We start from the raw sequence: 27,710 nt of genomic DNA on the forward strand, positions 1-27,710 counted from the left end.
GTTTCACCCCACACCACTTCCCCTGTCCTTGTGTCTGCAGCAACAAGCAAAGGAGAGAAAGACTTAATTCTCCACTGTGAGTAGTAGCAGCAGCAGCAGCAAGATCTTGGGATTGGCACAACCGTCGGGAAGGAGCATTTTGGGGTGATCTGTGTGAAGAGAGGAATTGACAACTGGGTAAGTGTCACAGGTAGGTGGGGATGGCTGGAGGTTAGAAGGCGTTGTAGGGGGATGGCTGGGAGTGGAAGGAGCTGTTGGGACCTGAAGGGTTTGGGTGAGCTGTAAAGTGGGGGTTGGCAAGATGGGGGTGTAAGAGGGTTGGCAGACGACATGAGCAGAGACAGCAGACCTTAGTAAACAAATAAGATTTCAAAAAGCTGCATGGAACATTTACTGAGCCAACAAGGTGTTGAGAATCCAAACTGTTTCAGGGCATGCATCCTTTCTTCAGGGGAATGCATTACATAACCAGTGAAGCTGCAGGCAAGAAACGTGCAGTTGGTCAAAATAGTCCATCATCCTGACCTCATCCTGACACATGGTTAGTTTTTACTGAATCCTCTCCAAATGTTGCCAGCACCTCACAATTGGCTCAGGGCTAACATCCATTGTTCACAGCGCTCCTCCGATAGTTTTCTCTATAAAAAACAAAAATCCTGCTCTGGTACAAGCTATCAAGTGCCACCAATTCAAAGCTGTGTAGATTTAGTAGAGGCTGCTTAACCTTTGCCTTCCTCTACGCTAGAGTGAATCGTTTTTCATTATCACTGCGGAACACAAATAAATCATCTTAATCCTTTCTAAATACAGCTCAAATACATTCCTGGAATATTGGCCTTTTTGCTTGCTTGTTGCATCACAACTGTCCCATTTTGGCATTCCTTGTTTAATCCCAACATTTCTTCTCCATTATGCTTAACCAAGTGGAAAGGTCCACTGAAAGGTTTAATTCTAACTAGTCAGGAGCAGAGTGCACAGGACCGAAGGTTTCATAATAAAATCTCTTTATGACCTCAAACAGCACCACAATTTTACAACATCGCTCTCCTTTGTTACACATAGAGAAGTACTTTAGCACATAAAATAAAATCAAGGTCTGAGGGAAATAATGGCTATTAATTGTTGCCATAAACTGAAATGTGTGGTAGTTTTCAGCAAATGATTAGTACCCTTTTACAGGCCTCTTTAAAGTTGATAGTCTGCTATGTACATTAAAAGCTTTGAAAATGCAGATATAAGGGAAATGAATTTTAGGCTATTCCTATGCTAGCACTTGGGCTCCTTTAAAACTGAAGAAAGTTCCTGAGTCTTGAATCTGCTGGTATATTGGGCAGATATGGGTGGAAGGTAAGAGATGGGAGAAAATCCCAAACTGGATTGACAATTCCAAACTAATTCCTCCGTGGGACCACTGGGACTCCAGACATCCTTCCATGTAGTCCTTTGCTATGAAGATCCTGGTGTTAGGATTCTTGCTCAGTGTTTGCAGTCATGAGATTGTTGTCTATCACATGACGGTGTATGTTTTCATTCCACAGTTTGAGAAGTGACGGAGACAGGATGTTTATGTTACTGTGTTCCATGAAGTGGGACTATTGTCCTTTGCTCTTTCTCTCTTTGCTGTCTGATGAGAAAGAGGAAGGAGCTAAGTCAGAATGCTCCGAATGTATTACATGTAAATAAAACTAGATTAGCCAAAATGCTGATCTATTGAGTCTGTTACGTGAACTGCAAATACTCTGCAGGATCATAAGTGTGCTGATGCTTCTTGGTATCAGTCGCTCTGATGTTCGGGCTGAAGAAAGCTTTTGAAGCTCCCGACTGACCAGGAGGGAGAGAACCAGGGCTGGATTTAGATGAAGAGAGGCCCTAGGCTACTCCACTTGTGAAAATGGAAGAGTGTTATAAACAAAATTGAGTGAAGCCAAGGATGATGACGGATATTTAAAATTCTACAATCCACAATTTATCCTCTAAAGGACATAAGATATTATTAAATACCATGGTGATTTTTAAAAATGCATAAAATTAACCCGGTTTTTTTTTTCCCAATAACTGAATTTTGTAAACCTTTCGTGGCCTGGGTAGGCCTGGAACTAGTTCCCATGTCTTGCTTCTCTCTAAGGAATCAAGTTCAGCCTTCATGGCATTTAACCTTGGCTCAGCATCCTCTGAGGTTAAGCTTAGGACCTCTAGGAAGTTTGAAGGTTCCCAAACCTTCTCTGAGTTACTAACAACAGCTGTATCTGCTATGACTGTTTTAGCAAACTCTTCAGCATACCTTTTGGGTAGTTTACCCTTTGTGGCCCTTTCAGATCTGAGTACTATACACAAGCCTTCCATGATAGGCTTCTCCTCTTTAGAAGAAGGGCAGGCCGGGTCGTTCTCTTATATACCTGCTGGGATTGACAAGGCATCTGACCCTCACCTGAATCTCATACCTCTCCTGTAGCTGCCTCCGATTACTTATCATTTAATAATTAGCATCACACGTCACGTGCATGGAAGTTGCCTAACCAATTAACCAACTAGAAGGATTACTGTCAATAGCACCAGTTTTCCTATAACTTGATATTGCTGGATAGTTTTGGTGAACTGTAAAAGCATTTTCAGTTTGCTTTATGTTGCCACCCTGGAACTTTTCTTTATTAGTGCCACTTTGTTTTGTACGATTCCTTGCAAATGAAGGAAAACAACTTTTCTGCTTGTATATGTTGATAATATAATTTTGGTTACTGACCTCGGGGTTTGGGGAAGAAGAGGTGACAAAACTGATTTCCAATAAGTGCCCCCCCTTTATTTCCATAACAAGTCCTTGAGTCTGTACTCGAATGGTGACACCAGGAACCTAGAAGGTGCAGGGCTTGCCAGTCAACCCCTGTACAGTCTCATCACGGATGACCTTAAGGCAATTGGAGCAATTGGGCCAAATTGGGCCCTGCGGGCCACTCCTAAGGGAGCCCCTGCACCAGGGCAATCTAGATGGATTTTATTTACCGTATTTTTCGTCCTATAAGGCGCACTGGCCCATAAGACGCACCTCATTTTTTGGGGGGGAAATTAATTTTAAAAAAATTATTCCCCCCCCCAGCCCTGGCTGCCGCCCCAAGCCTTGCGCTCACCTGCCCGAAGCAGGGGAAGCCCTCCGGAGGGCTCCCCGTGCTTCGGGGTGACAGGCTGCCGCCCCAAGCCTCGCGCACCCGACGGGACCTCCTGCCGGGCGCACCAGGCTTGCAGACACTCGCCCGAAGCAGGGGGAGCCCTCCGGAGGGCTCCCCGTGCTTCGGGCGACAGGCTGCCGCCTCAAGCCTCGCGCACCCGGTGGGACCTCCTGCCGGGCGCGCGAGGCTTGCAGACACTCGCCCGAAGCAGGGGGAGCCCTCCGGAGGGCTCCCCGTGCTTCGGGCGACAGGCTGCCGCCCCAAGCCTCGTGCGCTCGGCGGGACCTCCTGCCGGGCGCGCAAGGCTTGCGGACACTCGCGGGGGCTGCAGGCTGCTGCCCGCAAGCCTTGTGAGCCCGCGGGTACTCCCACTGGGCTTGCAAGGCTTGCGGAGAGCTTCCTGAAGCCTGGAGAGCGAGAGGGGTCGGTGCGCACTGATGCCTCTCGCTCTCCAGGCTTCAGCGAAAGCCTGCATTCGCCCCATAGGACGCACACACATTTCCCCTTCATTTTTGGAGGGGAAAAAGTGCGTCCTATGGGGCGAAAAATACGGTATATCTATAAGATTTTGCAGACTTTGGCTGTGAACTGGAGCCCTACAAAAAAAAAACAACAAAAAAAAATTCAAGTTGCACTCCACTGCTTCAAATTGGGCCCCACTGGCTAGCCCTGAGTCTCTTAGTTGCTGGGCCTGAGTTGCCCTGCCCTTGCATGAAGTCTTGGGTTTGCAATTTTGGGAGGGGGAGGCTGTGGCACTGGGGAGAGGGCAGGCTGGTGAGGCCCCCTAGATTTAGAGGCCCAAGTTGTCCTGCCCTCACATGAAGTATTGGGTTTGCAATTTTGGGAGAGGGGAGACTGCGGCCCTGGGGAGCGGGCAGGTTGGTGAGGCCCCCTAGATTTAGAGGCCCTAGGCTTCAGCCTACTTAGCCTATACATAAATCCGGCACTGGAGAGAACATGCCAGTCGGGCATGTGTCTCTACCAAGGTCTTACACAAGAGTAGGACAATCCTAACACCTGAATGGTGTTCAATATTAGAGATCTACTTGAAATTAATATACATGACTAATATAGGTTCATTAATTTCTGTGGGTTTACTCTGAGCATAACTTAATTGAATGCAACTCATTGCATTATTTTGTTTCTGGAAAATGCGACTGCCCTCAGACCAGTGTATCCATTACAATATTGTGTTGTATGAAATGTGGTTGTACAAGTGTCACAGGACAGAGGAAACCATTATATCCTCCTCATTTGCTTGAGACAAATGGAAGAAGCATTGCTGTATCACTTGGGCTTGTTGTGTATCACATGACTCCATCATTTCCTTTATGCTTTTCACACCTATATGCAACTGCTGAAAAAGATTAGCAGTTTGGAGGATTGTGTAGTAACATCCAGTTATATTTGTTTATGTTTGCATCAGATCCAGGGGCTGCAGTTCAGTCCTTGAATGACTCCTGGAGTGCAGTTGTGGGCTAGATGAGGATTAATGAGTTGAAGTTTAATCCAGACAAGATAGAGATGAGAGTGGTGGGTCAACCTAGCATGAATAAGGCAAGGGTGAGTAACCTTTCTGGCCTGAGAGCTGCACTGAGGATTGGCCAACATTTTTAGGGACACATGCCAGTGTGCACATCTTCTGTTCAAATGTACCAATCCACACACACATCTACTGACACCGTACATGTGCACACACACTCACACTCATTAGAGGCTCCTCCATACAGCCCGTTTATTGAGCATCTTGATTTGCTTGCACAAAGATAGATTATGTCTGGGCTTTCCTGAGCATTTGTTCTTATTTGTTTGCACCGTGAAGGAGGGTTCATTCTCATTTGTTTGCAGGGTCTTTATATGTTCCCTTTAATCAGTCATTCTGCCCCCCCCCTTTAGTGCCTTTCCCCAATCACTTTCCTAACCCCAAAAAGTCTGTTTTGTTTTTAAAGCTGATTTGTTGCACTATGATGACAGAGCACTTTAATTCACTTAAATCACGCAAAGCTACATTTCCAGTATGTGACTGAATCCCTTCCACAAAACAGCCTCACTCACTCAGAGACTGGGCGGTGGTGGCAGGAAGGAAGCAGATTCACACATCAGTATATTCTGCAACATGCTTTTGACAAAATGCCCCCACCCAGACATCCTTTTTATTATGCATTCATGATGCTATTGGGGTAGTCATATGTGATCCCACTTTGTTGTTCATTTCCAACTACCACATAAGCCTGTAACTTCCTGCTGAAATCCCTTAACTTTTTATTTCACAAATAATCCAGTTTTTGCTGTGCTATACTGTCCCCGTAAAGCAAAAATGTGGTTCCATTGGGGAAGCAACACAGAATATATCCACCACTACTAATGCACTTTAATTGTGCCCAGAACATTTTGCAAAATACACCTATAATACATATAACATTGGCAGGGACGCGGACTTAGAAAAAATATTGGGGGGGCCCGGGAAAGCTCATGAATAATAAATAAGCTCATGAATATGCAAATAAAGTGGCTCCGGCCCTAAATAGGGCAAGCCACGCCCCCCAGCCAGCCGATTGGCTGGCTGGGAGGTGTGGCCAGTCGGGATTCCCCTGTTCTCGCGGGATTTCCGGCAGTGCCTCCGATTAGGGCGCGCGGCTGGCTGGCTGGCGAAGGAGCAGGTGAGGAGGAGGCGGGGGACGGCGGCGGCACTCTGCTGAAAGGGCGCCCGCCCGAGATTATTGGGGGGGCTGAGCCCCCCAAAAAAATTTTTTGAGGGGGCTCGAGCCCCCTCAAGCCCCATGGAGTCGGCGCCTATGAACATTGGTCTAGATGGACCAGCCCAACAGGCATGACAGGTACCAGCAAACCATTTGAATGTATGGACTGAATTACCTGTTAGCCTTGTTTGCCATCTGATCCCTAATATAAACACAGTGGTACCTCTAGTTACAAACTTAATTCGTTCTGGAGGTCTGTTTTTAACCTGAAACTGTACTTAACTAGAGGCGTGCTTTTGCTAATGGGGCCTCTTGCTGCCGCTGCACTGCCGGCACACAATTTCTGTTCTCATCTTGGGGCAAAGTTCTCAACTCAAGGTAAGTCTTCCAGGTTGGCGGAGTTTGTAACCTGAAGCGTTTGTAACCTGAGGCGGTTGTGTAATGTTTTAAATAGATTGCTTTCATTTGCATTTTGTCAACCTACATTATATGTAATGCTGCATTTGTCCCACAGGTGGTGCTAGTGCAACATCCCTTGATATTGTGCATCTGACAGGGACGGGTTGCTTTTGCCAGTAATCTGAAAGACTGATACTGTATATATACTGTAATTCTTTGAACCGATTTCAAAAGAACTTGGAATCTGAACCTTTGAATCTGCCCCACCCACCATACAAAGAATAACTAATTTGGAGATGATATATTGCTTAATTAAAACCACTCATGAATAGACATATGTGAGAGCTCAAATTACCAGCACATGGCAACTTGTGTTGAGTACAGCCATATTCCCCTCCCACCCATCCAGAGTCATAAGTATTGTGGAACATAATCACTACATTTTTTTTCTAAGATCAGTTTTGGTTGGCTTGTTTACATCCAAACAGATACCACAGCTGAGTATCCTCTAAGACTGCAGGTCTTGCACTGGGAAAAAGGAGAGATAAATCAGCTTCTGGATTATATCCCTTCCACTGTAGTTTGTAACTTCAAACACAATGAGCAGTGGAGGTAGCTTAGAGGTCAGTTTAGAGGTTTCACAGTGGCTTGCAGAGGGACTCCACAGGAAGGGTCCAGGACATGGAGAACAACTGTCTACTCCCTTCTTCGATGGAACGAACCTACTAAACAACAGGCCCACGAGGTACCACTGTCATGTCACTAATGCATCATAATCAAGTGCCAAAGGTCAGAGGAAAATCCAACTAAGTGGGCCAATGTGTATGCTGAAGTTTTTATATTTCTTTTATTCAAATAAATATTTGTAGGAGTCTAATCCCCTTCCAAAATAACATCATTGGCCACTTGTCCCCATGGCCACTCTTTAGTCATGCAGATGGGGGTTCTTACAGGCCCTACTAGTGCCATTATCTTAACCAAGACACTGGATTGCCCCCTTCAGTGATTCCCTTCTACTACAAACTCCAATCTCGCAGATACAACGACGCAAGTTTGGTTGGAACCCACTGGCATGAACCAAACCAGCAGAATTTGGCAGCTTGCATGCTAGCACTCAACTATGTATTTCAGCAGTGCTGAAAGAACTAAACTGGCTGCCAGTCGTTATTGTTGACATACATGGCCCCCAACTACTCAGGGCCTGCCTGAGCACCTGCTGATTTGCCTTCCTAGTTACACCCATCTGAACCTTAAGATATTCAGAGCAGGCCCCTTTTAATGATTGCTCAGGAGCCGGCCTTCTCTCAGAGGCACTGATCCTCTGCGATGCTTACTCTCTGGGAAGCACCAAAGGTAATGAACTTCCAGCGGCAGTTGAAAGCTGTTCTGTTTCCACAGACTTCCCTTAACTCTCAAAGGTGTTTTAAAGCAGGCTATGTTTGCTTTCTCGCTATTGTATTGTTTTATACGGCACGGGTATCTTTTAATTTCACCCTCTCCCCTACACTCAGGCAACGAGGGCACTGCAGGGGGTGGAGAGACAGCGGAGACGGCCCCGATCCCACCATCCGCTTAACGGCCGCACAGAACTAGCCTAGCACCGCGGCGGGGGACTAGGGTCTCCGACTAGGCCGCAGCCAGGCCCTCTCGTCGCTATGGCGACAGACGAGAAGGGTGTTATGCTGCGCGGTGAGGTCACAGGGGGAGGGAGCGGGACACGTAGGCGCGGGCCGAGGGCGTCATCGGCAGCGGCCGCTCTGCTGGGCTCTGCTAGTTGGCTCGAGAGGAGAGGAAGGGGGGTCGGAGGCGCGCGTGCTCGCTCCTCTCAGGGTCAGTCCTCCCGGAACAGTGGGCGCGAGGACCGCGGCGAAGGCACGCTCCGAGGGGGCGGGCGGGGGGAGAGGGCGCCTCTGGCTGTGAAACGCGCGTGCGCGCGCCTCCTCGGGCCGCCAGGAAGGAGCCCTCTCTTCGCCGGGGACCAAGCCGGGACAAGGCAGGAGACGAGGGAGGGAGGAGGAGGAGGAGTGGGAGGCGGACGCGGCCAATTGGGAGGTGGGAGCGAGGGGGTCTGCCACCAATCGGCTGAGGCGGAGGACAGAACCCTGCCAGCCGGGGGGAGTGCTTGCGGGAGCCTCCCCGCCAATCCGAGGAGCGGCAGCCGCGGCCGGAGCCGGAGCAGCGCGCCAATCGCGGGCCAGCCAGCACCAGAGAGCGCGGAGTCGGGGATGTCCTACAAGCCCATCGCGCCTGCCCCCACCAGCTCCGGAGCCGCCGGCACCAGCAGCAGCAGCAGCAGCGCCAGCCCCGCCCCCGGAGCCCCGCCGGTCGGTAAGAGACACCCCCCCTCTCTCCCCGCCGGCCCCACCTGGCCCCTGGGCACAGCGAGGGCGCGGAGGCGGCACGGCGGAGCCGCCTGGGCCGTGGCCGGCGCTTCCGACGAGTCTCCTCCTCCTCCTCCTCGTCTTCTCTCTGTGTCTCTTCCTCTCCCGCCCCCCCCCCAACCCCGGCAGGGTTTTCCCGGCCTTTTACAGCTGCTTTGCAATACAGGACTCCGGTCTCCTCGCCGCGAAAGGAGAGATGTGCATCCTGGAATTAGGATTTACTGTGTACTTCATTTATAAAAAGAAAAAAGAAGGGACACCCTAACTCATTCCAGACCGTGCGAATGTGCTTTACTCGTCACTGCGTTCCTCCTATGTAGGAAGAGTAGCAGCTGTTCGGGGAATCCTGCCGGGGAAAACAAAATGAAAGTTGAATTCTTAGGAAAGGCGTGTGTGAGGCGGAAAGGCGTGTTTAGAGTGAATCAGCAAACCCCCTTCTCTACCCAGAAAAATGCCCCGCTGTGTCCATGGCTGTTGTCGCCTGAGTGTCGGGTGAATGACTTCTCCTTGGATAAGCAAGGAGGGGTGAAACTTGTAGAGAGTAGTGGCGTGGCAGGTTCCTCTGTCTCTCTGTAACTTCGGTTTCCTTCTTGGGTGGAGCATCCTCTAGCAAGGGATCTCCTTCAGTCTTTACCAAAACTCCCAAGACCCACCAACAAAGGGAGATGCAAACAGTACTGTTAAAATTAAGGAGCAGGATGCTTCAGAGCTTATGGGCAGACCTAGGATTTGTTTTCAGTATTAGAATTGTCCTACAAAACCCACTCCTTGTTTTCCCTCCCCCTTAGCTTTCTTAATCTCAGCAACGTCATTCAGAAGAATTTTTAAAACCACATTTTTCTTGCTGCTGTTAAACAATCTTTGCTGATCTACTGCAGATCAGAGATCTTTCTACCTGTGGATCCTGGTCTACCTACCCCAGGCTTTTAGCATGTGGCAATGTACAGGTACCACTAGGGGGAAAAAATGGATAGGGATAGTAATTCCTCAAAGTGTTTGGATCCTAGTATTGGGGCTTAGATTCCGTTTCAATTTTTTTTACATAATTTTGTGATTTGAAAGCTACTGGCTGAATTTCACTCAGAACCTGCCTGTCTGCCACAGTTGGGTAATGGGACGGATTTATTCCCAGGAACATTGGCTTTTAACCCTCTTCTTTTATGTAACTTGGCTTGCTTCCAGGAGATCTCTGAAGCTACTTGCTATGTCAGCCCCTTTCTCCAGTACACATTCCCTCTTTTTGGCACACTTCTATCTGAAATCTAGGGTGGGTGGGTGTGATTCCATTTATCAGAAGCCTGGGATCTAGCTCCCTTGACCTGCTGAATGTGTAGCAATTTAAAGCACTTTTGCAAAAACACACACACACACACACACAAAGTTACATTTGTGGTTGCTTCTTCTTTTGGCTAAAACCTTGAAAGGTAAGAAAGGCGAGCACCTGCTCTTGGTGTGAAGCCATTGGCTGCACATCATTGAAAAGTTGATAGAATACCACCTTTATTAACAGTTTAAAGAAAACTGACTATATATTATTTCTGTATTAGCTTTTGAAAACTATTGTGAAGGAGCACTTACCTTAACACAGTTCTACAGGAAGCATCTGCAATGTTGTGTGTGGCTTTGCTTGTGACAGCTGTAAGTGCATCTGTTGCACAAACAAAAGCACACAACTAAATGGGGCAGAAAATGTAGGCTCAACTTTACAGTAACAAATAGGGTTAGCTAATAATCTCTATAATGGCCCAGTCTCTGATTCAATGAAGTAATCCTCTTAATAAAGTAGCTGCTGTTCTTCTCTTTCTGGAACTCTCAAATCGAAATAATTAACTTGCTTTCAATCTCCTTTCCCCCTACAAATTGACTCCAGATGCTTCACAAACTACATACTTAAACTCTTATTACTGGCACAACAGCTCCCACTCTGCTTGTAAAGAATCTGAAAACGGGAATTTTCTCAATTAAGGGCTCAATGTTTGCAGACTTTCTATTTTTAGAAACTATCAGAGTTTAATAGTTTCAGTGGTTTTTAGTCTGATTAATAGCATGTGCACACGCCCTTCACGAATGCATAATATATTTATTATTAACAATATTTATTTGCTGATTTATAACATCAATTGTACAAGTGATGGATTGCTGCTATTGTGATGCTCGCATGGGTAGGGTGAGAAATGCACAATGAGTGCGGCAGCAAGGAATGGTGGTGGAATTCAAACTAATGGAGGATAGTGACATATTCTTATCACCTGTGGAGGTGGCTTCTCTTTTCACTCCCTTAAGAGAACAACTGTTGCCTTTATACGTTGGGCTGCAGGAAGCTAAGACAAAACCACAAGCTTCTGTGGTCAGCACTGAAAAAGCCTGGGGGAAGTGCTGAGCGTTCATTTGATCAGTACATTTTAATTGTTCATGCTGTTCTGTCTTTAAAAAGTCTTGTTGACATTTTCAAGTGAAAATAAATAAAGCAAGATCACACCTAGATGCAATTCTATATTAGAATCTAAAGTGAGAGACAAGTTGTTGTGAGGGCAAGGGATTGCTTTTAGTTCAGGCCTAACAAAGGAAGCTCGGTTATTAAAACACAGTTGTGCATGAGCAATTGTAACATTTCCAGACTGGCAAAAATGGATAGGAGTAAACTAGACATTCTTGAACTGCATTCAGATCTAACACCCCAGATATGGTATATGTAGTTCTCTAATACCATATGTGTGCCAATGAATTGACTGGCTACATTTTTTTTACAACTTTCATTGCATTCATTGTTACTAATATGATCTCCCCTCTTTCTGTGTGAAGGGAAAGGCTATACACTTTATTCTGAGGTAACAGTACAGCATTTTAAAAACAAACAAAAATACCACCATATATTTCAGGTAATCCCAATTCCCCATCACAGGCCTATACAATCTCTCTTGTTCAGACATAGGCAAACTCGGCCCTCCAGATGTTTTTGGGACTACAACTCCCATCATCCCTAGCTAACAGGACCCGTGGTCAGGGATGATGGGAGTTGTAGTCCCAAAAAAGTCTGGAGGGCCGAGTTTGCCTATGCCTGCTCTTGTTAGTGGAAGGAGAATGAACGAATGAAGTGTTTATTGATTGTGTACATGAAAACTTGATGTCCTGTCAACCTTTGTAGGAAAATACTAGCCAGGAATATTTTTATAGTCACCATCATCATGTTATATAATTTCCAGTTGGCCACTCTTGCAAATAAATCCCCCAAAGTTGCTACCTGCATTTTTGTGCATGCTTGTGTAATCACTTGTGATATATAGCTGTCTGGAAAAGAAAGCATGTGTACATTTTTTAAACTTTATGGGAAGATGGTTGTTAATTAGTTTGTCCTGTTTTGCAATAGAAGTGGGTGATACAAACCCTGCATTTTAATGCTTAAGAGCCTGTGATGTGTGTCTAGGACTGGCAGTGTATTAATCCCTGATGTAGGAACCACACCCAGTCCCCTTTCCCCTACTGTAGACTTCCAGGACAAGTTACAACAAAAATAACTCCTCTTCTTTTTCCAGCTGTGCGATTTGTGCCAACCATATTGCATAAGTGTTCAGGGAGAAGCTAGGATGGTCATTTGAGGATCAGGAGCAGCAGCTTTCTGTCCATGGAGTGTTTGAAAGGCATATAAGTCAGGCACTGCCCAGCAAAGCCCCTTGACTGGCAGTGGCCATGCCCACACTGGAAAGGCAGGGAAGGACACAGTATCTTCTTAGAGCATGGGGCTGATAATGCCAAGATTGCAAGTTCGATCCCTGTATGGGACAGCTGCGTGTTCCTGGGCAGGATAATCCTCGGGGTCCCTTTTAACTCTGTGATTCTATGATGCTATACCCCTCTTACAGTGGTACCTTGCTTCTCAGACTTAATCCGTTCCACAAGTCTGTTCCAAAACCAAAGCGTTCCAAAACCGAGGCGCGCTTTCCCATAGAAAGTAATGCAACATGGATTAATCCATTCCAGGCAATTAAAAACAACTCATAAAATAGCAATTTAACATGAATTTTACTATCTAACGAGACCTTTGATCCATAAAATGAAAGCAATAGACCAGGCTGCAGTCTACTACCTAGTATAAAAAACTGGCAGTGATCTACCCATTGCCATTGGAGGGACGAGCATATGGGGTGCGTGAAGGAGGAGTTCGGGGGGGAGGAAAGGGAGGCAAAAGTTCTCTCTCTGAGGAGTCAGTCGGCTTCTCTCTCCCCACCACCCTTTCTGGATCTCTTACCCCCCCCCAGCACCCCTTCCTCACCTTCTTCAGGGCTGGCACAAGCAGCCCCCGCCACTTGGGTGCGTTCTCACTGAAGAACTCTTACTGCAGTGGTGGCACCAGCATGCTGTCCCACACCCTGTGAGGGAATGCTGCATTAGTCACTTCTGGGGCTGAGCTACTTGGCGTCATTCTGGGGCCCGGAGCGGCAGCCGCGGGCGACACCCGGTACTGGAGGAAGGGGTGGTTTCTGCGGTGGCACGGCCTTCCCTCGCTCAGCATTGGCCGTGGCAGCGGTGCAGCTGCTTCCGGGTGTTGCCAGTGGCCAGCGCGGCCGGCGCTGAGTAAGAGAAGCCCAGGTCGGGTTGCAAGTGAGCAGGCAGCAGAAGTGTGGCACTCAAAATGGAAGTTACCCCCCCCCCCAGAACGGAGTACATTCAGATTCCAAAAAAAGTTCGGGTTTGAAGCATTCAGGTTCCAAGTAGTTTGTGAACTAAGCTGTTCAAAAACCAAGGTACCACTGTAATGAGCCTTGTTAAGTCTGGTATAGGAGAGAACCCAGGACACTGTTGACTAAATTCCCCATTTCTTCTCATATTGCTTTCAGCCACGAGTGTCCCATCTCCATCTGGAGCCATCTCTGGAGCTTCTGCCCCCTTCCGACCTCTCTTCAACGATTTTGGGCCCCCTTCGATGGGCTACGTGCAGGTGAGTTTCTACTTTGGAATTGAGGGGGGATCTTGCTGGCTGGTGGAACTAATTGGGAAAACATGGTGAAATCACAATCATTCAATCTGTGCAAGCAACGCAGCCTGTCAGACAGAACAGCCCCTCTTTTACTCCTACTGTGTGCTGTTCTGGGTGTTCCCCCCACCCCACCAGTCAATTTAGGGAGGCATGGGGAGAGGAGATGGGAGGAAAGGCCTGTTGCGCAAGCGGAAGCCCTTCTTCAGGCCTATCCACTGATGGGGCTCATTGGGGGAATCCTGCCCAGAGTGCCTTTCACATTTTTCCTGTCCTTGATCTTACAGGCTATGAAGCCACCAGGTGCCCAAGGCTCCCAGAGCACATACACAGACTTGCTTTCAGTCATTGAGGAGATGGGCAAGGAGATTCGACCTACCTACGCAGGCAGCAAGAGTGCTATGGAGAGGCTGAAGCGAGGTAGGAAGCTTCCTGAGAGCTGAGTGCCTTCTGGTCATGGGGTGTGGGAGCACATGAAATAAGTCACTCTAGCCCTGCAAGCCTGGAACTGAACGAATTTATGAAGTCCCAAATGTAACCTAACCTTCCAAAATGCTCTAGAAACAATGACTCACAAATCAGACATGACACTTGTCCTTTTTTCTGGGCGGGGGGTGGGTGGGATAGAATTACTTGTTTGTTAAATTTGTAGCCTGGCTTTCCTCCAAATGCTTCTCAAGGCAGCTAACACCCATAAAACATAACACTCCAGTAAGAAGGCAATAAAAACATTTAAAACTGGTAAGCAAAACAATAAAAATAGCCAGTTAAAACCAATTATAGTTTATTTACACATCAGCTTATTGACCAAAGATCTATCTATATAAAAAGAATGTTGCCTGCTGGCAGGTCAATCAGAGGCAGTCCCTCTCAGAGCCTGGGAGCAGCCACCAAGAAGGCCCTCTTGTGATTTCTTAGATCTTACTTGCTGTTGTTCATAGCTATAAATTTTGTAAATGATTGGTTTAGCAATATCATCCAATTAACCCTTCATTTCAGTTTCTTCACCCTTGAAAAGTTAGTTTCAAGCTCTCTGCTTGCCCAGGCAGAAATTGAGGGGGAAGTGTCTCCCTTGCCTTAAAGACAACTCCCAATGTAATTGGTCAACTCTGCACTTTTCAATGCAGGTAGCTGCATTATACTGGGAACAGGTAGAACCTGCTAGATTAGCATTTCTGTGCCCTTGCTTACAGTAAGGCGTTGACCTACTTTTGCAAGTGGGTTGTCTAGCTGTCCTTCGTACCTTCCTCTGCCTTTCTGCTTGTACCTTTCCTTCTTTTATACAAGCACATTTGTATAAAAGGCCGCACGATACACTTTTTCTACATGAACTAAACTTCAGCATGCATGGGATGGCATACACAAAAGCCTGGCATGGGCGAGATATGCTGCAGTTGTGAGTTTTGGCAAACAAGGGACTGTTGAGTTGGTACGATGAAACTGATTGCTCAGTGTGTCTTAAGTCTTGTGCCTTTCCTTCGCAGGAATTATTCATGCCCGGGCGCTGGTTAGAGAGTGTCTGGCAGAGACAGAGCGCAATGCCCGAACGTAACAGTCGCTTCCTCCTGGCGCTGCCCCTGGAGGACCCTGGCACTTTCTGGCCAATCAACATTTTGGAATCTGGAGGTTTCCCCCCACCCTCACCCCTTCAAATCTTTCCACCAATCAGTGTCTCAAGTCCTAGAACTGTGATCACCTTCAAAGACCTTTACACCAATTGGCGCCTAATAATCTGAAGCTTCTACTGCATCACAGAACTTCCCACCAATTGGCACTCTGGGAGTAGATGCAGAAAAGAGCTTGTTGCTTACACCTTCTGGTCAACTGATGAGAATAATGGCTGGTAGCAAGTCTATGTCTTTATAAATGCAAGGTTTTTTTTAAATAAATAAGTAAAAGGAAAAAGTTGGAATTTGGATTACCTGTTCTTCGCTGTGGCTTTCTATTTTTTCCCCCATGTGGTGGTGAAGGAAGTAGTCTCTTCCTCACTAAGACATTACCGAGGGCCCATAGTGGAAGATGTGCTTTTTTAGGAAAGCAGCACAAAGCCTTCCCTACCACTTGTATAAGAAGCCTCAGCCAGCAGTCACTGAGCCTGTATTGGGATACTTGTAATAAAATATTTCTACTCCTATCTAATCTGTCTGTGCTGTTATTACTGTGTCAAAGCTCCAATCTCTCATGCTCTTCTGTAAAGTTGTCCCAAATTCCTCCTCCTCCATTTTTGTTGGTTTTTGAGGGTATGGTTGTTAAGTTTCTGGTTGCTGTGGCTTTTAACCATGGGAAATCAAGCCAGGTTCTTTAGAAGAGGCCTAACTTGATGCCTGTTTTCGCACTTCGTACATTCATTGCAGAAGTGATAATCTCCAAACCAGAAATGAAACTAGCTTTAGTATTTCAGTACAAAATTGGTTTTTATTTAATATGACTCTTACTCAGGATTATACGGGGCTCCTGTTTCATTCCCAAGGTTGTTGCTGGGACAAGGCTGGATGCTATGAGCATAGCTAGATTCTGTGAATGGAGCCTGGGTCTCCAAAGCAAGGTGTGTCTGAGATTTGCATGTAAGAAGTGGCTAAGAGTGGCTTGCTCATGCCTGCTAGCTGTAGAAAAAGAAGGGTGGCATGAGGATTGAGCAAGAGTAAGTAAACACTCTCTTTCTGTCTGGATTCTCTTCCACAAACGGCCTGCCTTCACATTAAAGCTGGGAGGTAAACTTTGGTTGTGTGTTTGCTGGCGTAAAGTGTCCTTCAGCCCCTAAGGCTACTACTGACTGGTAATTCACGATGTGCCCAAAGGTGAGATGAGAAGGTGCGTTGTTCCTGAGGAATACCTAGTCTGGGCCACCTTAGAGAAAGGCAGGGGGTGGCAAATATTCCAAACCCGTTTGGCCTAAAATGCCCCTTTTGTTTTCTAGAGACTTTTGGCCACTTGAAAAGGGCAGAGCAGGCTTGCACATTTGGTCCCAGAATACTTGCTAAGTCTTAAAAGCTTTTTTAGAACTGAAGGGGGATTTGTTTATTAAGAGATTTTTATACTGCTTCCTGTAATAGTCTTGAGGTGGTGTAAACAATTTAAAATGCAATACAATGCAGTAAAATAAATGCAGCTGAAAGCAATTAAATCAGATGCTGGAGCTAAGCAACAGCAAAGGTTAGGAAACAGGTTTTAAGCAGGTGCTGAATTAACATTTTTCTTTTTAATGCATTTTTTAAAAAAGTTGAATTATGAACACAGTTTGGTTGATGTATAATCCTACTTTGCAAGTAAGCTCTGTTCAGATAACTAATGCTTACTTGCAAGTAGAGGTGTGTAAAAATGGGTCTAAGGAGTCATCCATGTAGTTTTGGCTTTTGTGTTTGATAAAATGCCTGACTGTGCAGTAGTATAAACAATATTAAATGCTACCCTTTGAGACTCATTGTTAAGAATGCCCATTTGTACTTCGATCTTTGCCTGCCTTTAATGAGAAGATGCATCCTAGGCATAGGTGAAACAAAATCTCTTTATTTTGAAAGCTTTTTAAAGAAAGCCCTTTTTGTGTGCAGTAGGTTCGTGTTCTGGGGGGTTCTCCTGACCCTCCGGAGCGGATGTGGGGAAGGAGAGCCCCATTGTGCTGGTGGGAGCCCTTGCACTGGCTTCTCTCAGCACACCAGGTTAGTTCCGTCTGTTCTTAACCTGAAACTGTTCTTAACCTGAAGCACCACTTTAGCTAATGGGGCCTGCTGTGCCGCTGGAACACGATTTCTGTTCTCATCCTGAAGCAAAGTTCTTAACCCGAGGTAATATTTCTGGGTTAGTGGAGTCTGTAACCTGAAGCATCTGTAACCCGAGGTACCACTGTATCAACAAATTTCACAGAGGTGGGAGGAAGTAATAGTTCCTTTAGCTTGTGACATCCTTTGAGAGCTTGGGAAATGTGAGTTTCCTGCGGCAGAAGCATAACCTTGAGAGAAACATGCAAGGGACTGCAAAACAAAGTGATAGGCAGTATTGTGTAAAAGTGATTCTGTGTAAAAGCCTGAAGGATACAGCTGCAGTTAAATAGTTTTCATTAACCAGGCTACAGTGCTAAGCTAAAAATCTATGTTCTATCAGATCAATGAGAACCACTGCTGTCTTCTTCGATCATTGCATATTGCAGGAAGAAACTTTTCAATATACAAGCAGCCTCTGAATGTGAAATAAAATGTACATGTAGGATTTAATTTCTAGAATGTTAATATTGGATGGAGTAAAATGGTGCTGTTTTAAGTCTTAATGGTGTTAAATTAACTGCACTTAATCATTTTGTTAGCTGTTTAGTTTTGGGAAAGAGAGATGTGTTAGGAAAGGAATGAGGTCACGTGGCTCTTAAGTGAACTGTTTATACTGAGTTGTGATTTGTAGAAATTTGAGACTGGAGGAGGGAGAGAGATGCAAAATATGTGTGTACCTTAACCTAAGGAGCAATGTTTCCGATTCTGTACACTTATCAGAGATTGAGTCCTGTTTAAATCAGTGAGGTTTATTGATCAAGGTGCAAATGATCATCCCTCTCAGCCAGTGTTTCTTCCAGGAGTAGGAAGCCTGTGGCCCAGCAGATGTTTTTGGGACTCCCAACTCTCATCAGCCCCACCATGGCCAATAGGTGGAGAAAATGAGAGTTGCAGTGTAGCCAGAAGTTACCTGCTGCTGGTGTGTGTGTGCATGCACATTCAGTGAAACAAGTTGTGGACCTTGGAGAATGAATCCTTTGTTAGCAGCAGTTTGAAACAAAGAAATGGGAAGCTGAAATTAGTAGCAAACTGGAATATACCACAGTACAGAACAAAATGACCTGCCAAACTATGCCACCACAAAGAACACTATAAAACTAATGTGTATAAAAACAAGATTGTGCTGGAATGTGAATATCCCAGCTTGCAACATTCTAAATCCAGATATACCATAGATTTTGATGGAGTTGTATTGGCAGTTTTCCTTTTACCCTCTTCCTAGTTTAAAGGTACTCTTGTTCACTTCTGTGTAAACCTGAAGGTCAGGCTGCTTGCTTAGACCCCTTTCCTAAGTACCGTATTTTTTGCACCATAACACTCACTTTTTTCCTCCTAAAAAGTAAGGGGAAATGTCTGTGCGTGTTATGGAGGAAATGCCTACGGGTGGCATGCCTACGGATTTTCCTCCTCTAAAAACTACGTGCGTGTTATGGTCGGGTGCGTGTTATAGAGCGAAAAATACGGTAGCTACAAAAAAAACGAGCTCAGCTGGGTGTGGTGTTTTGAGCAAGAATACTCTGGATACAAGGGCTAAATGTGAAAACATAAATTCCTTGGGAAGTGGCAATGTACTAAGTATGCAAAAGGCTGGATCTAAATTGAACCATGCCTAGAAATGTAAGTGTATTTATTCTGAGAAGGGACTTGCTGTTAAAAGAGTTGCTCATTACCAAACTGGAATGCTGTAGTTCTGAAATCAGCTGAACTGGCATTAAGCGGAGGTTAAAATAATGTGCTTTTGTTCTCTATTGCACTCAACAATAATAGGAAGGTGACTGAGAAGAATATAGGCTTGTTATTTTTTTTTAAATAATTGCAAAAAAGAAAAAAAAAGCTGTACTATATGGTGGGAAATATGACAGTAAGTTGTATGGCAGCCTGTTCCTTCATCTGGCATAAACACTGGGGCTGTTATTGGACATGGGATATAAGTCTGAATGCTGGATTAATTTTGTCCTATGGAAAAAGTGATATTTCTGTTACTTACACAACAGTATGTGTAATGCTTGTTTTGCTAATCTTCTACAACCTCTCATACACATAAACGCTGCAAGGCTTATTGGAGACCTTCAGTGCACTCAGTGGGATGGGGGGGGGGGCGCTGTGATTCTAAGCAGGCAGGGGGTGTGCGGGGCTTTGTCAGAGCGATGAAAGCTGCATCTAAAAGTCAGCGAGAGAGACAATCTGCTGGCGATCAATTCCGTTTTGACAGTTCGAATGTGGGTCTAACGCAAAAGTCTTCCAGAGCTGAGGTCGGCTTAAAAAAACAAAAACCATGGGTGGTTTTTTTTTAAAAAATATATATACTAATGTCGATCATTGGGGAACTTGCGCACAAATATGTTCTGGAGCCTTCTTTAGCCGCGACGCCGCTCCACAGCTGCCCGTTCCTTTGGGTTATTGACGTCACCAGCATCTTGACGTCACTGGCGTTTCCCGGGTAATGAGCTGTGATGTCACAGGAGGAGGAGTGGGAGAGAAGAACGCGCGCGCCGAGTCCCCCCCCCGCCCCGCCTTCCGAGCTACGGGGCGCAGTTTCTATGGAAACCTCCGCTTGTGCTAAAAAAGGACTGGGTTGGCAAGCGGCCTCGCTCGCTCCTACGAGTCTCGAATCCAAAGCCTGGAGGGAACCCCGGGGCTTAGGCATCCTCCCGCGGCCCCCGCCTGCGCGCTGCTGGATTGCATTGCTGCTTCGCGACACCTCCTCGGCTGCGCGGTGTGTGCTTGCATCCCAACATCTGCGCATAATAAACGTGACTCTACCGCCGCCGGCCCCGTCCCCTCTACCTGGAAAGATCCCCGCCCTCGAGGCGCCACACTGCAACTGCCTCCCCCAGCGCACCTCCCTCCTCCCCGCGCTTCTCCGCCGCCTTGCACGGAGCCGGCCTCCTCCCGCTGCCCCCACCACCTCTGCACTCCTTCACACGAGCCGCGTTTCCTTCCCCTGCCCGATCCCCTCCCAGTCACGCTCTCTCCTCCCCCCCCCCTCCCCAAGCAAGGACGGCGAGACTGCGGCTGAGCGGGCGCGCTTCTCTGCTGCGGCGACGCGGACGGCCCGGCTAGCTTCGCCTATCCCTGCCCGGACGAGACCCCCGCCTGGCTCCCGTGCCGCCCCCATCGCCCGCCCAGCCCCATACCATGATCCCGCCGCGGGAGCCGATGCTCGGCCGCGCGCGAGTAGCGCGGGGCAGCGCGAGGATGGGAGCGGGGGGGCAGACTCTGTGAGGCCGGCGCTCCCGGCTCCTTCGCCCCCCGAGCCCCGTCGCAGGCAGCATACCGCTGCTCACCCCGCCGCCGGCAGCCCTCCAGCGAGCCACAGGTCTGGGCCCGGGAGCGGGTGGCGGCCGTGTGGGTCCACGCAGGGCAGGGAGGCGAGGGAGCGGGACTGGGAGCCCGGGAAGAGGCGTGTGCATGCTTGGGGTGCAGAAGGAGCGCGGGGAGCTGCGGAAGGCGCTACGGGGGCTCCGCAGGGAGAAGTGGGCGCGTTGCCTCCTGGGCCCCTGAAAGTGAAACCATGTGGCCCAGCGCGTCTTCCCCACTTCTGGAAACCGCTGTAGGGTAGCATTGGAACTCAGTGCCGACCGCTCTGTGGGGCATAGGTGGCTCCGTTCTCCCGCGTCTGGGAGGATCTCTGCCCTGCGTGAAGGGATGTGGCGCTAAACGACGTACATTCTCTGGCTCTCCCTGTGAGTTTGTGGGCTTTGCTGAGGCTTGCCTCGAGCCCTGGTTCAAATGTTTGCTGGAGTTTCGCCACACGAAGCCTAGGCTTAACGGAATCTTGGCTGCTGGGCGGGGATGCGCTTAAACTGCTGCCTCTTGAGTTGCTCTGTCAGGTTGCCATCATGTGCCCCCCCCCCCCAGCAGGGCTCCTGTGCCTTGTATGTCGTAAAATGAACGCAGGAGCTGAAGGCTTCGCAAGCGGTTGGGTAAACAGCACCTTCTAACTTCGACTGTGCTAGGATTACAGAAGGTGTCGCGGGAAAGGGATAGCAACACTATTTTTTTGGTCAGGGCAAGCATATTGAAACCCCGGCTGTTAGGTGGGAGTGAGCTCAGTGTTTCTTGAGGCGAGTGTGCTTTGTGGCAGCTTTGCTTCCGTTCTCCTTCATGAGGAGAAAAAACATCAATTCGGAGCTCAATACGCCAAGAGGCAAACAAAAATTCATAGCGTCCTGAGTTTAGGGCTAAACTACTGGAGACCCTGCAATAAAATCCTGCATATGTTTACTCAGAAGTATGTCAGATGGATGCTAGTGTAGACTTTCCCCCAGCAAATGTGCTTAGTAAAACTCTGCAGTTCTGCAGCTGAATCCCAATGCATAAGTAATGATGCAGTGCTAAGCCCTAACTCCACTTACCTGGGTGTATACTGCTCGGGATTGAGCAGACAGGGTGAAGATGGCACTCCAAGTGTACCTAGGATTGAACCTTAAACATATTCCATCCTGTTATCTAGCATCTTTCTACTCACCATTTAAATGCTGACAGTTATTTGGTCTGGATAAAAAGAGAGCATGTTCCCAACAGGTGTGTGTGCATATGTGCATGTGTAGGCTGGAATTTGAACTGCTGAGGCTGGGAGATTTGCAGAAGAAAACAAGATGCATATTAAATGCGTAGCTGGCCAAGGGGATTGCTTGCATCTGAGACATGAGAGTGCTTGGGCATGAAGTTATTGCTGGACATGACTTTATAAGGGAATATGAAATTCTGTTAAGAGGCATGCTGGTACAATTCGTGGGAACAAACCAACTTCATATGAAACATGAATAGGGCACTGTGTTCACTCTTTAATCTTTTGACTCAGGCATGGTTCCACCCCATTTTCCCCCAAAACAATAATAATTTCTCCGAGGTCTCAGGTGATCACAACTGGAGATGAGAATATTGTGTGAAATGCACATGAAGAAGTTTCTCTGGTGGTGCTTCAGTGGAAGGGTTTTGTTTTCAAGCTCAGTATCTTAAATACTGAGCCTTGGAAGAAGTAGGGCTTGCAAATGATTATTGGGTAGTGAAGGAGCCTGGGGTAGGATGTCACCTCCCCTTGGAGCGAGCAACACAGCAGGGATGCCTTTGAGCTGCCTCCATGTGTTATGCTCAGCCCACCTTTTCCCATACAGACATCTCTGGCAATGGTACAAGTTGCTGACTAGTGCTTACTGCCCATGCTGCGTTATTTTGAATATGATGGTGGGCAGTCTTCTGACAACTCACTGCACTGCTTTCAGGATCTGGAGTGCAAGGATTTGTGAGGACTGATGTAGTGTAGCAGATAAAGTGTGAGATGTGAGTCAAACACCTCTTTCTGCAGCCTCAACTCTTCGTATGCATGGGGATTATAACACTGGACAGCCTTGCAGGGCTGTTGCTTAGATTACGGAGATAATTTATGTTATATTTTGAAATGCTTTAAACGTGCTGCATGAATGTTTAAGTATTCTTAAGGAAAGCTGAGTGTTGGTGCAAAGTGCAAGGGCCAAGAGGCAGAGCAGGAGGATGTGTGGGCATGGCAGGGAACATACAGGAGACCTGTCCACTATTAAAGTTGCAGACTTTTTTTCCTGGCAGGACTCCTGTGCCTTTAAAGGTTTCATGCTAGGCAGAGATTCAGGCTGCACACACAACCCTGCCAAGAATCCTGGGAACTTAGTTTGTTAAGGGTGCTGAGAATTGTAGCTCTGTGAGAGGTAAACTATAGTGCCCGGGATTCTTTGGAGGGGGAGGGATGTGATTAGAACAGGGGTCAGCAAACTTTTTAAAGAGGGGGCCGGTTCACCTCCCTCAGACCTTGTGGTGGGCGGACTGTGTGCACACACTCGTGCATGCGGCGGAGGGAGGCATCTCTCCCCCTCCCCTCCCCCTGCTTTCCTACCTCCTCCGCCACTCTGCCTGCGGTTGGGAGCCAGTGGTGGTGGCGGCAGCCCTCCTTTCCAGGCCACATTTCCCGGGCGCCAGGTGCAGGGCCAGCTACACCTGTTTTATTTCTGCCTGCCGTGTGGTTGTAAAAGGCACAGGAGGAGACAAAAAGATGGCGATTCTAAGTCTTTGCCAAGATGGTTTACAACGTGCCACAAAGCAAGAACTTGAAGTGCAAGGTCTGGATTTGTAGGGCAATCCTATACATGTTTTAACACCACTGGGATAGTTCAGTCAGTAGAGCATGAGACTTTTAATCTCAGGTCATGGTTTTGAGCTCCACTTTGGGCAGCTCTACAATTCTATGATTCTAAGATTTGCTCCATAATGAACATGTTTACAAGGTACATTTATGACTTGAGCATCTCCATACTGTGTGGGAAGGCAGAAGACCCCAGCCTTAGAGAAACAAGCAGTTTGAAGATTGCTGATGTAGTAACAGAGGTAAACGTAAGTGTAAGGGCAGTGTGGGGATGCATAGGTGGGAGGAGTGGAGAGTGTGTTGGATCTGCCTGTTGCATAGGCAGGGTAGAGCAAGCTAGGTGGACTTCAAACCTATGGGATCTGCTGTGTTTTTTTACTAGAAACCCAAAATCCACCAACCAGTGCCAGGTACAACTAGTGGCTCGGCCAGGTGGACATATGCTAAGGATGGAGGAATAGGGTGCTTTGTCTGAACGCATGCTCAGCATAGGAATTAGCAATCAGTACCAAAACCTAGCACAGAAGTCCTTTCACACAAAATTCCACCCCTCGGTCCCCACATAAACAACTACCTGACTTTTAGAAGACATCTGAAGGCAGCCCTGTATAGGGAAGTTTTTAATGTTTTGTGTTTTACTGTGCTTTTATCATTTGTTGAACGCTGCCCAGAGTGGCTGGGGCAACCCAGTCAGATGGGCAGCACATAAATTTATTATTATTAACATTAATATCCAAGAACCTAATGTAAGGGTGAGATGAGGGACTTTTTACTTCTTGCTATTATTAGACAACTGTGAGTCAGAAACCTTTGCCAGTCAACCAGAGAACTGGTAAGTGCTGCTGATATGCTCTCTGCTCACCCTGGGGTTAAAGGACTCCAGCGTCCAGCAAGGAGTGGAGCGTCAAAATGGTGGCACTTCTCTCTGGCTCCCCACCGCATTTCCTTTCCAGTGTGTTGAAACTCCCTAGCCTCTCATTGGCCTACAGTTACTATGGAAACCTACCCAGTGGGTTGTAGTTTGGAATAAGGTCAAATGGGGATTTCTTTCAGGCTTCTCTCCTTCTGAGGAAGCGAGAACATAGTTAAGCGATGCCACCTTTTGTCAGAGAATCCTTGTCACCCTCATATGTAGGTAGTAATTCATCTCAACACATGCCTGTTTCCTCACAGGCTGAACTGAAGCAAAACAAAGCTCTTGTGGGGGGTTCATAAAATTATTCAGATAGGTGAAAAAGCAAAAACATTGACACAGTGCATGGGACAAAATGTCCCCTCAAAGGAAATGAGATCCCTGTGGTAGATGTTCTGGGAGGCACTATTGTTTACATCTCAGTTGCCTTCAGCTGCCTTAACCTCACCTTCCCAGTTGAACCACACCTCCTCTATAGGAAGCTGCCATACCTTGAGTCAGATCATCAGACCATTGCTCCATCTAGTTCAGTATTGTCAACACTGACTGGCAGCAGCTCTCTAGGGTTTCAGGAAGGCCTCTCTCCGAGCCCTACCTGGAGCTGCTGGGAATTGAACCTGGGACCATAAATAGATCCCTAAGTGCACAGTGGCCACTCACATAGCTCTCCCATCTCTGTCCTGGCTGCGTGTACTTATTCCCTGCTCTGCTTCGACTCACAGGGCCTGACTGCCAAAATGTTGATCAAGGAATATCACATTCTGCTGCCCATGAGCCTGACAGAGTACCAAGTGGCTCAGCTCTACATGATTCAGGTAACCTCGGTGTTGAATGAGCTGGTGGGTGCCTGCGCCAGATGGGTGTGGCTCAAGCCCTGGGATCAACAGGGCTGCGTGGATGGGGGTCAGAAGCTGAGCAGGACGGAGGGATGTGAGCGTGGGGTTGCAGGGTGAGGGACATTGTGGGGCACAGGCTGAGCAGAGCTGGCTCTCGTGCTCCCTAGAAGAAGAGCCGTGAGGAGTCGAGCGGCGAGGGCAGTGGGGTGGAGATCCTGTCCAACCGGCCCTACAGCGATGGCCCAGGCGGCAGCGGTCAGTATACACACAAGATCTACCATGTGGGCTCTCACATCCCTAGCTGGTTCCGTGCCCTCCTACCCAAGGCAGCTCTGCAGGTGGAGGAAGAGTCCTGGAATGCCTATCCCTACACGCGCACCAGGTAAAATGGGGGCGAACCTTGGCAGGGGAGGGGGAAAGCTGAGGGGGCGGTATCCTGACCAGAGGCTGGGGCCTGAGAGCTCAAGGCAGGTGGGGGCAAGGCTGCCAGTTTCACCGCCTTCCCCCTGCAGATACACCTGCCCCTTTGTGGAGAAGTTTTCTATTGAGATTGAGACCTATTACCGACCAGACGCTGGGAAACAGAACAATGTCTTCAACCTGAGTGCTGTGGAGCGCAGGCAAAGGATTCTGGGTGAGTGTTCAAAGATGGGGCGTCCCCTCCCCTTTTTGTGTTACGGAGGATGTTGCGGGACATGTTGGTGCTGCCATGCGGAGTACCTGGGGCAGGTTAGGTGGGTGAGGCTAGTGAGGGATCTCTGGTGATGTTTTGTGGTGAGACGATTCTGGTTCAGGTTTAGGTCATCACATGTAGTGTGTCTTTCCTGTGGGGCGTGGGTGGGGAACCTCCGCTGCCTCGCCCCACCAGGTTCGCTTGGGGGAAGGTGGTCAGCACGTACAAGCAGAAGACAGGGCTAAATGCATACACAAGTGCACACCCCATTATCACTGGCTCTCACACTCACACACCCCATTCATGTTTCCTGCTTGGCAGGGGGTTGGACTCGATGGCCCTTGTGGTCTATTCCAACTCTATGATTCTATGTGCACACATGTTAAGAATTCAGGACCGGAGGGGGGAAAACGGGACTCCTAACAGAAAGTTTACAGGAGGAAGAGGCAAAGAAATGTTTTTGCTAGGGGTCTGAGCAGACTCTGGGACTTGGGAGGGAAGGGCAGGCTCCACATCGGAAGGAAAGCTGTCTTACTTTCTGACGGAGGCCAGGGGCTTGCTTCCAGCTCACCCCCCCCCCCACTCTGCTTACCCACAGACACAATTGACATTGTGCGGGACCCCATCTCACCCGGCGAATACAAGGCGGAGGAAGACCCACGGCTTTACCACTCAGCCAAAACAGGACGTGGGCCTCTGGGAGATGACTGGCTGGAGAATGCAGCCGCGGGACCACTCATGTGCGCCTACAAGCTTTGCAAGGTGGAGTTTCGCTACTGGGGCATGCAGTCCAAGATTGAGCAGTTCATCCATGATGTAGGTAAGCTTATGAGGATGCTCCCCACGTTTCCGTCTGCTGCAGACTTTTTCAAACGAGTGGGTTGGGCTAGGGCAGCAGTGGGGAACCTGTGGACCTCTTGAGGTTGCTGAACTCCCATCATCCCTGACCATGGGTACCATTTCCTCACACTGGCAGTATTCAGTCAGTACTTCTCAGTTGAACTGTCCCTTCTGTTCACACTGTTTTGGTGTGAAATTAGGTTTAATAACTGCCCAAAGATCCAGCAGCAATTCCAAGCGTCTCTTGGAAAACTTGCAATGAAGGAGCAATTTGGGATGTTTCAATATTCAGCGTAATTTTGTTTATCTGATGTGAAAAGGAACGATTGGATTGCCTGTTCTTTTCAAAGGCAGCATCCTCTCCATATTCCTCTACTAGTTGCAAGGGATAATGCAAGTGTTTATTTGTGGCCCACACCTTCTAAACCAGGCTTCCTCAACCTCGGTCCTCCAGATGTTTTTGGCCTACAACTCCCATGATTCCTAGCTAGCAGGACCAGTGGTCAGGGATGCTGGGAACTGTAGTCTCAAAACATCTGGAGGGCCGAGGTTGAGGAAGCCTGTTCTAAACAAGTGGGAACCATAACTGCAATACCTGTGGTCTCCGTTGAGATGGGCTGCCTTTCTTCACATCACTGCCACAAGTACTGGCCAGTCTGCCTCTGCCAAAGCTCTGGAGTTAGCCTCAAGATCTGGCTGAACCAAGTGCCAAGCGAGGGATCTGATTTGTTCGCTCTTTGGTGTGTGGGATGCACTTCCTGATGCTGCTGTTCTCCAAGTGTTGTGCAGCCCCACCCCTCAACAAATTGGAGGTGGTATCCCAGTGAGCTGCTCATGTCCTGGGAGAAAGCAGGCAGGTAGCTGAAGAAGGACATTGTGAGAGAGGCAGCAAGAGTACCGGTGACTTGGAGAGAGAGAGAGCCATGCTGACAAAAGAGGGACTGGTGCCAAGAGCACAAT

General features: G+C 47.9%; 2 protein-coding genes across 6 annotated transcripts in view; both read left to right on the plus strand.

The window, feature by feature from the left end:
• The first annotated feature begins 8,064 nt into the window (after positions 1 to 8,064).
• Positions 8,065 to 15,746, plus strand: CDK2AP2 (cyclin dependent kinase 2 associated protein 2). 2 transcript variants are annotated; one of them, XM_081171260.1, is made up of 4 exons: positions 8,065 to 8,089; positions 13,476 to 13,576; positions 13,900 to 14,032; positions 15,097 to 15,746. In XM_081171260.1, the coding sequence occupies exons 2-4, from the start codon at positions 13,562 to 13,564 to the stop codon at positions 15,162 to 15,164; spliced, it is 216 nt and encodes a 71-aa protein (XP_081027386.1). In that variant the 5' UTR covers positions 8,065 to 8,089; positions 13,476 to 13,561; the 3' UTR covers positions 15,165 to 15,746. The 2 variants fall into 2 exon arrangements, with proteins under 2 accessions (XP_081027386.1, XP_081027387.1); XM_081171261.1 differs by lacking the exon at positions 8,065 to 8,089 and adding an exon at positions 8,096 to 8,587.
• A 4,196-nt stretch (positions 15,747 to 19,942) lies between these two features.
• Positions 19,943 to 27,710, plus strand: part of PITPNM1 (phosphatidylinositol transfer protein membrane associated 1) — a 34,167-nt gene continuing 26,399 nt past the window's right edge. Inside the window, exons 1-5 of one of the 4 annotated variants that reach the window (XM_081170735.1) lie at positions 19,943 to 20,086; positions 25,124 to 25,216; positions 25,405 to 25,619; positions 25,750 to 25,871; positions 26,509 to 26,730. In XM_081170735.1, the coding sequence (XP_081026861.1) occupies positions 25,139 to 25,216; positions 25,405 to 25,619; positions 25,750 to 25,871; positions 26,509 to 26,730 (637 nt within the window). In that variant the 5' untranslated portion in view covers positions 19,943 to 20,086; positions 25,124 to 25,138. Of the gene's footprint in view, positions 20,087 to 20,217; positions 20,690 to 21,164; positions 21,297 to 25,123; positions 25,217 to 25,404; positions 25,620 to 25,749; positions 25,872 to 26,508; positions 26,731 to 27,710 lie in introns of those variants that run through there. The other 3 variants (XM_081170734.1, XM_081170733.1, XM_081170732.1) reach the window with 3 other exon arrangements.

This window comes from Podarcis bocagei (assembly GCF_964188305.1).
Source record: "Podarcis bocagei genome assembly, chromosome: 1".
NCBI lineage: Eukaryota > Metazoa > Chordata > Lepidosauria > Squamata > Lacertidae > Podarcis > Podarcis bocagei.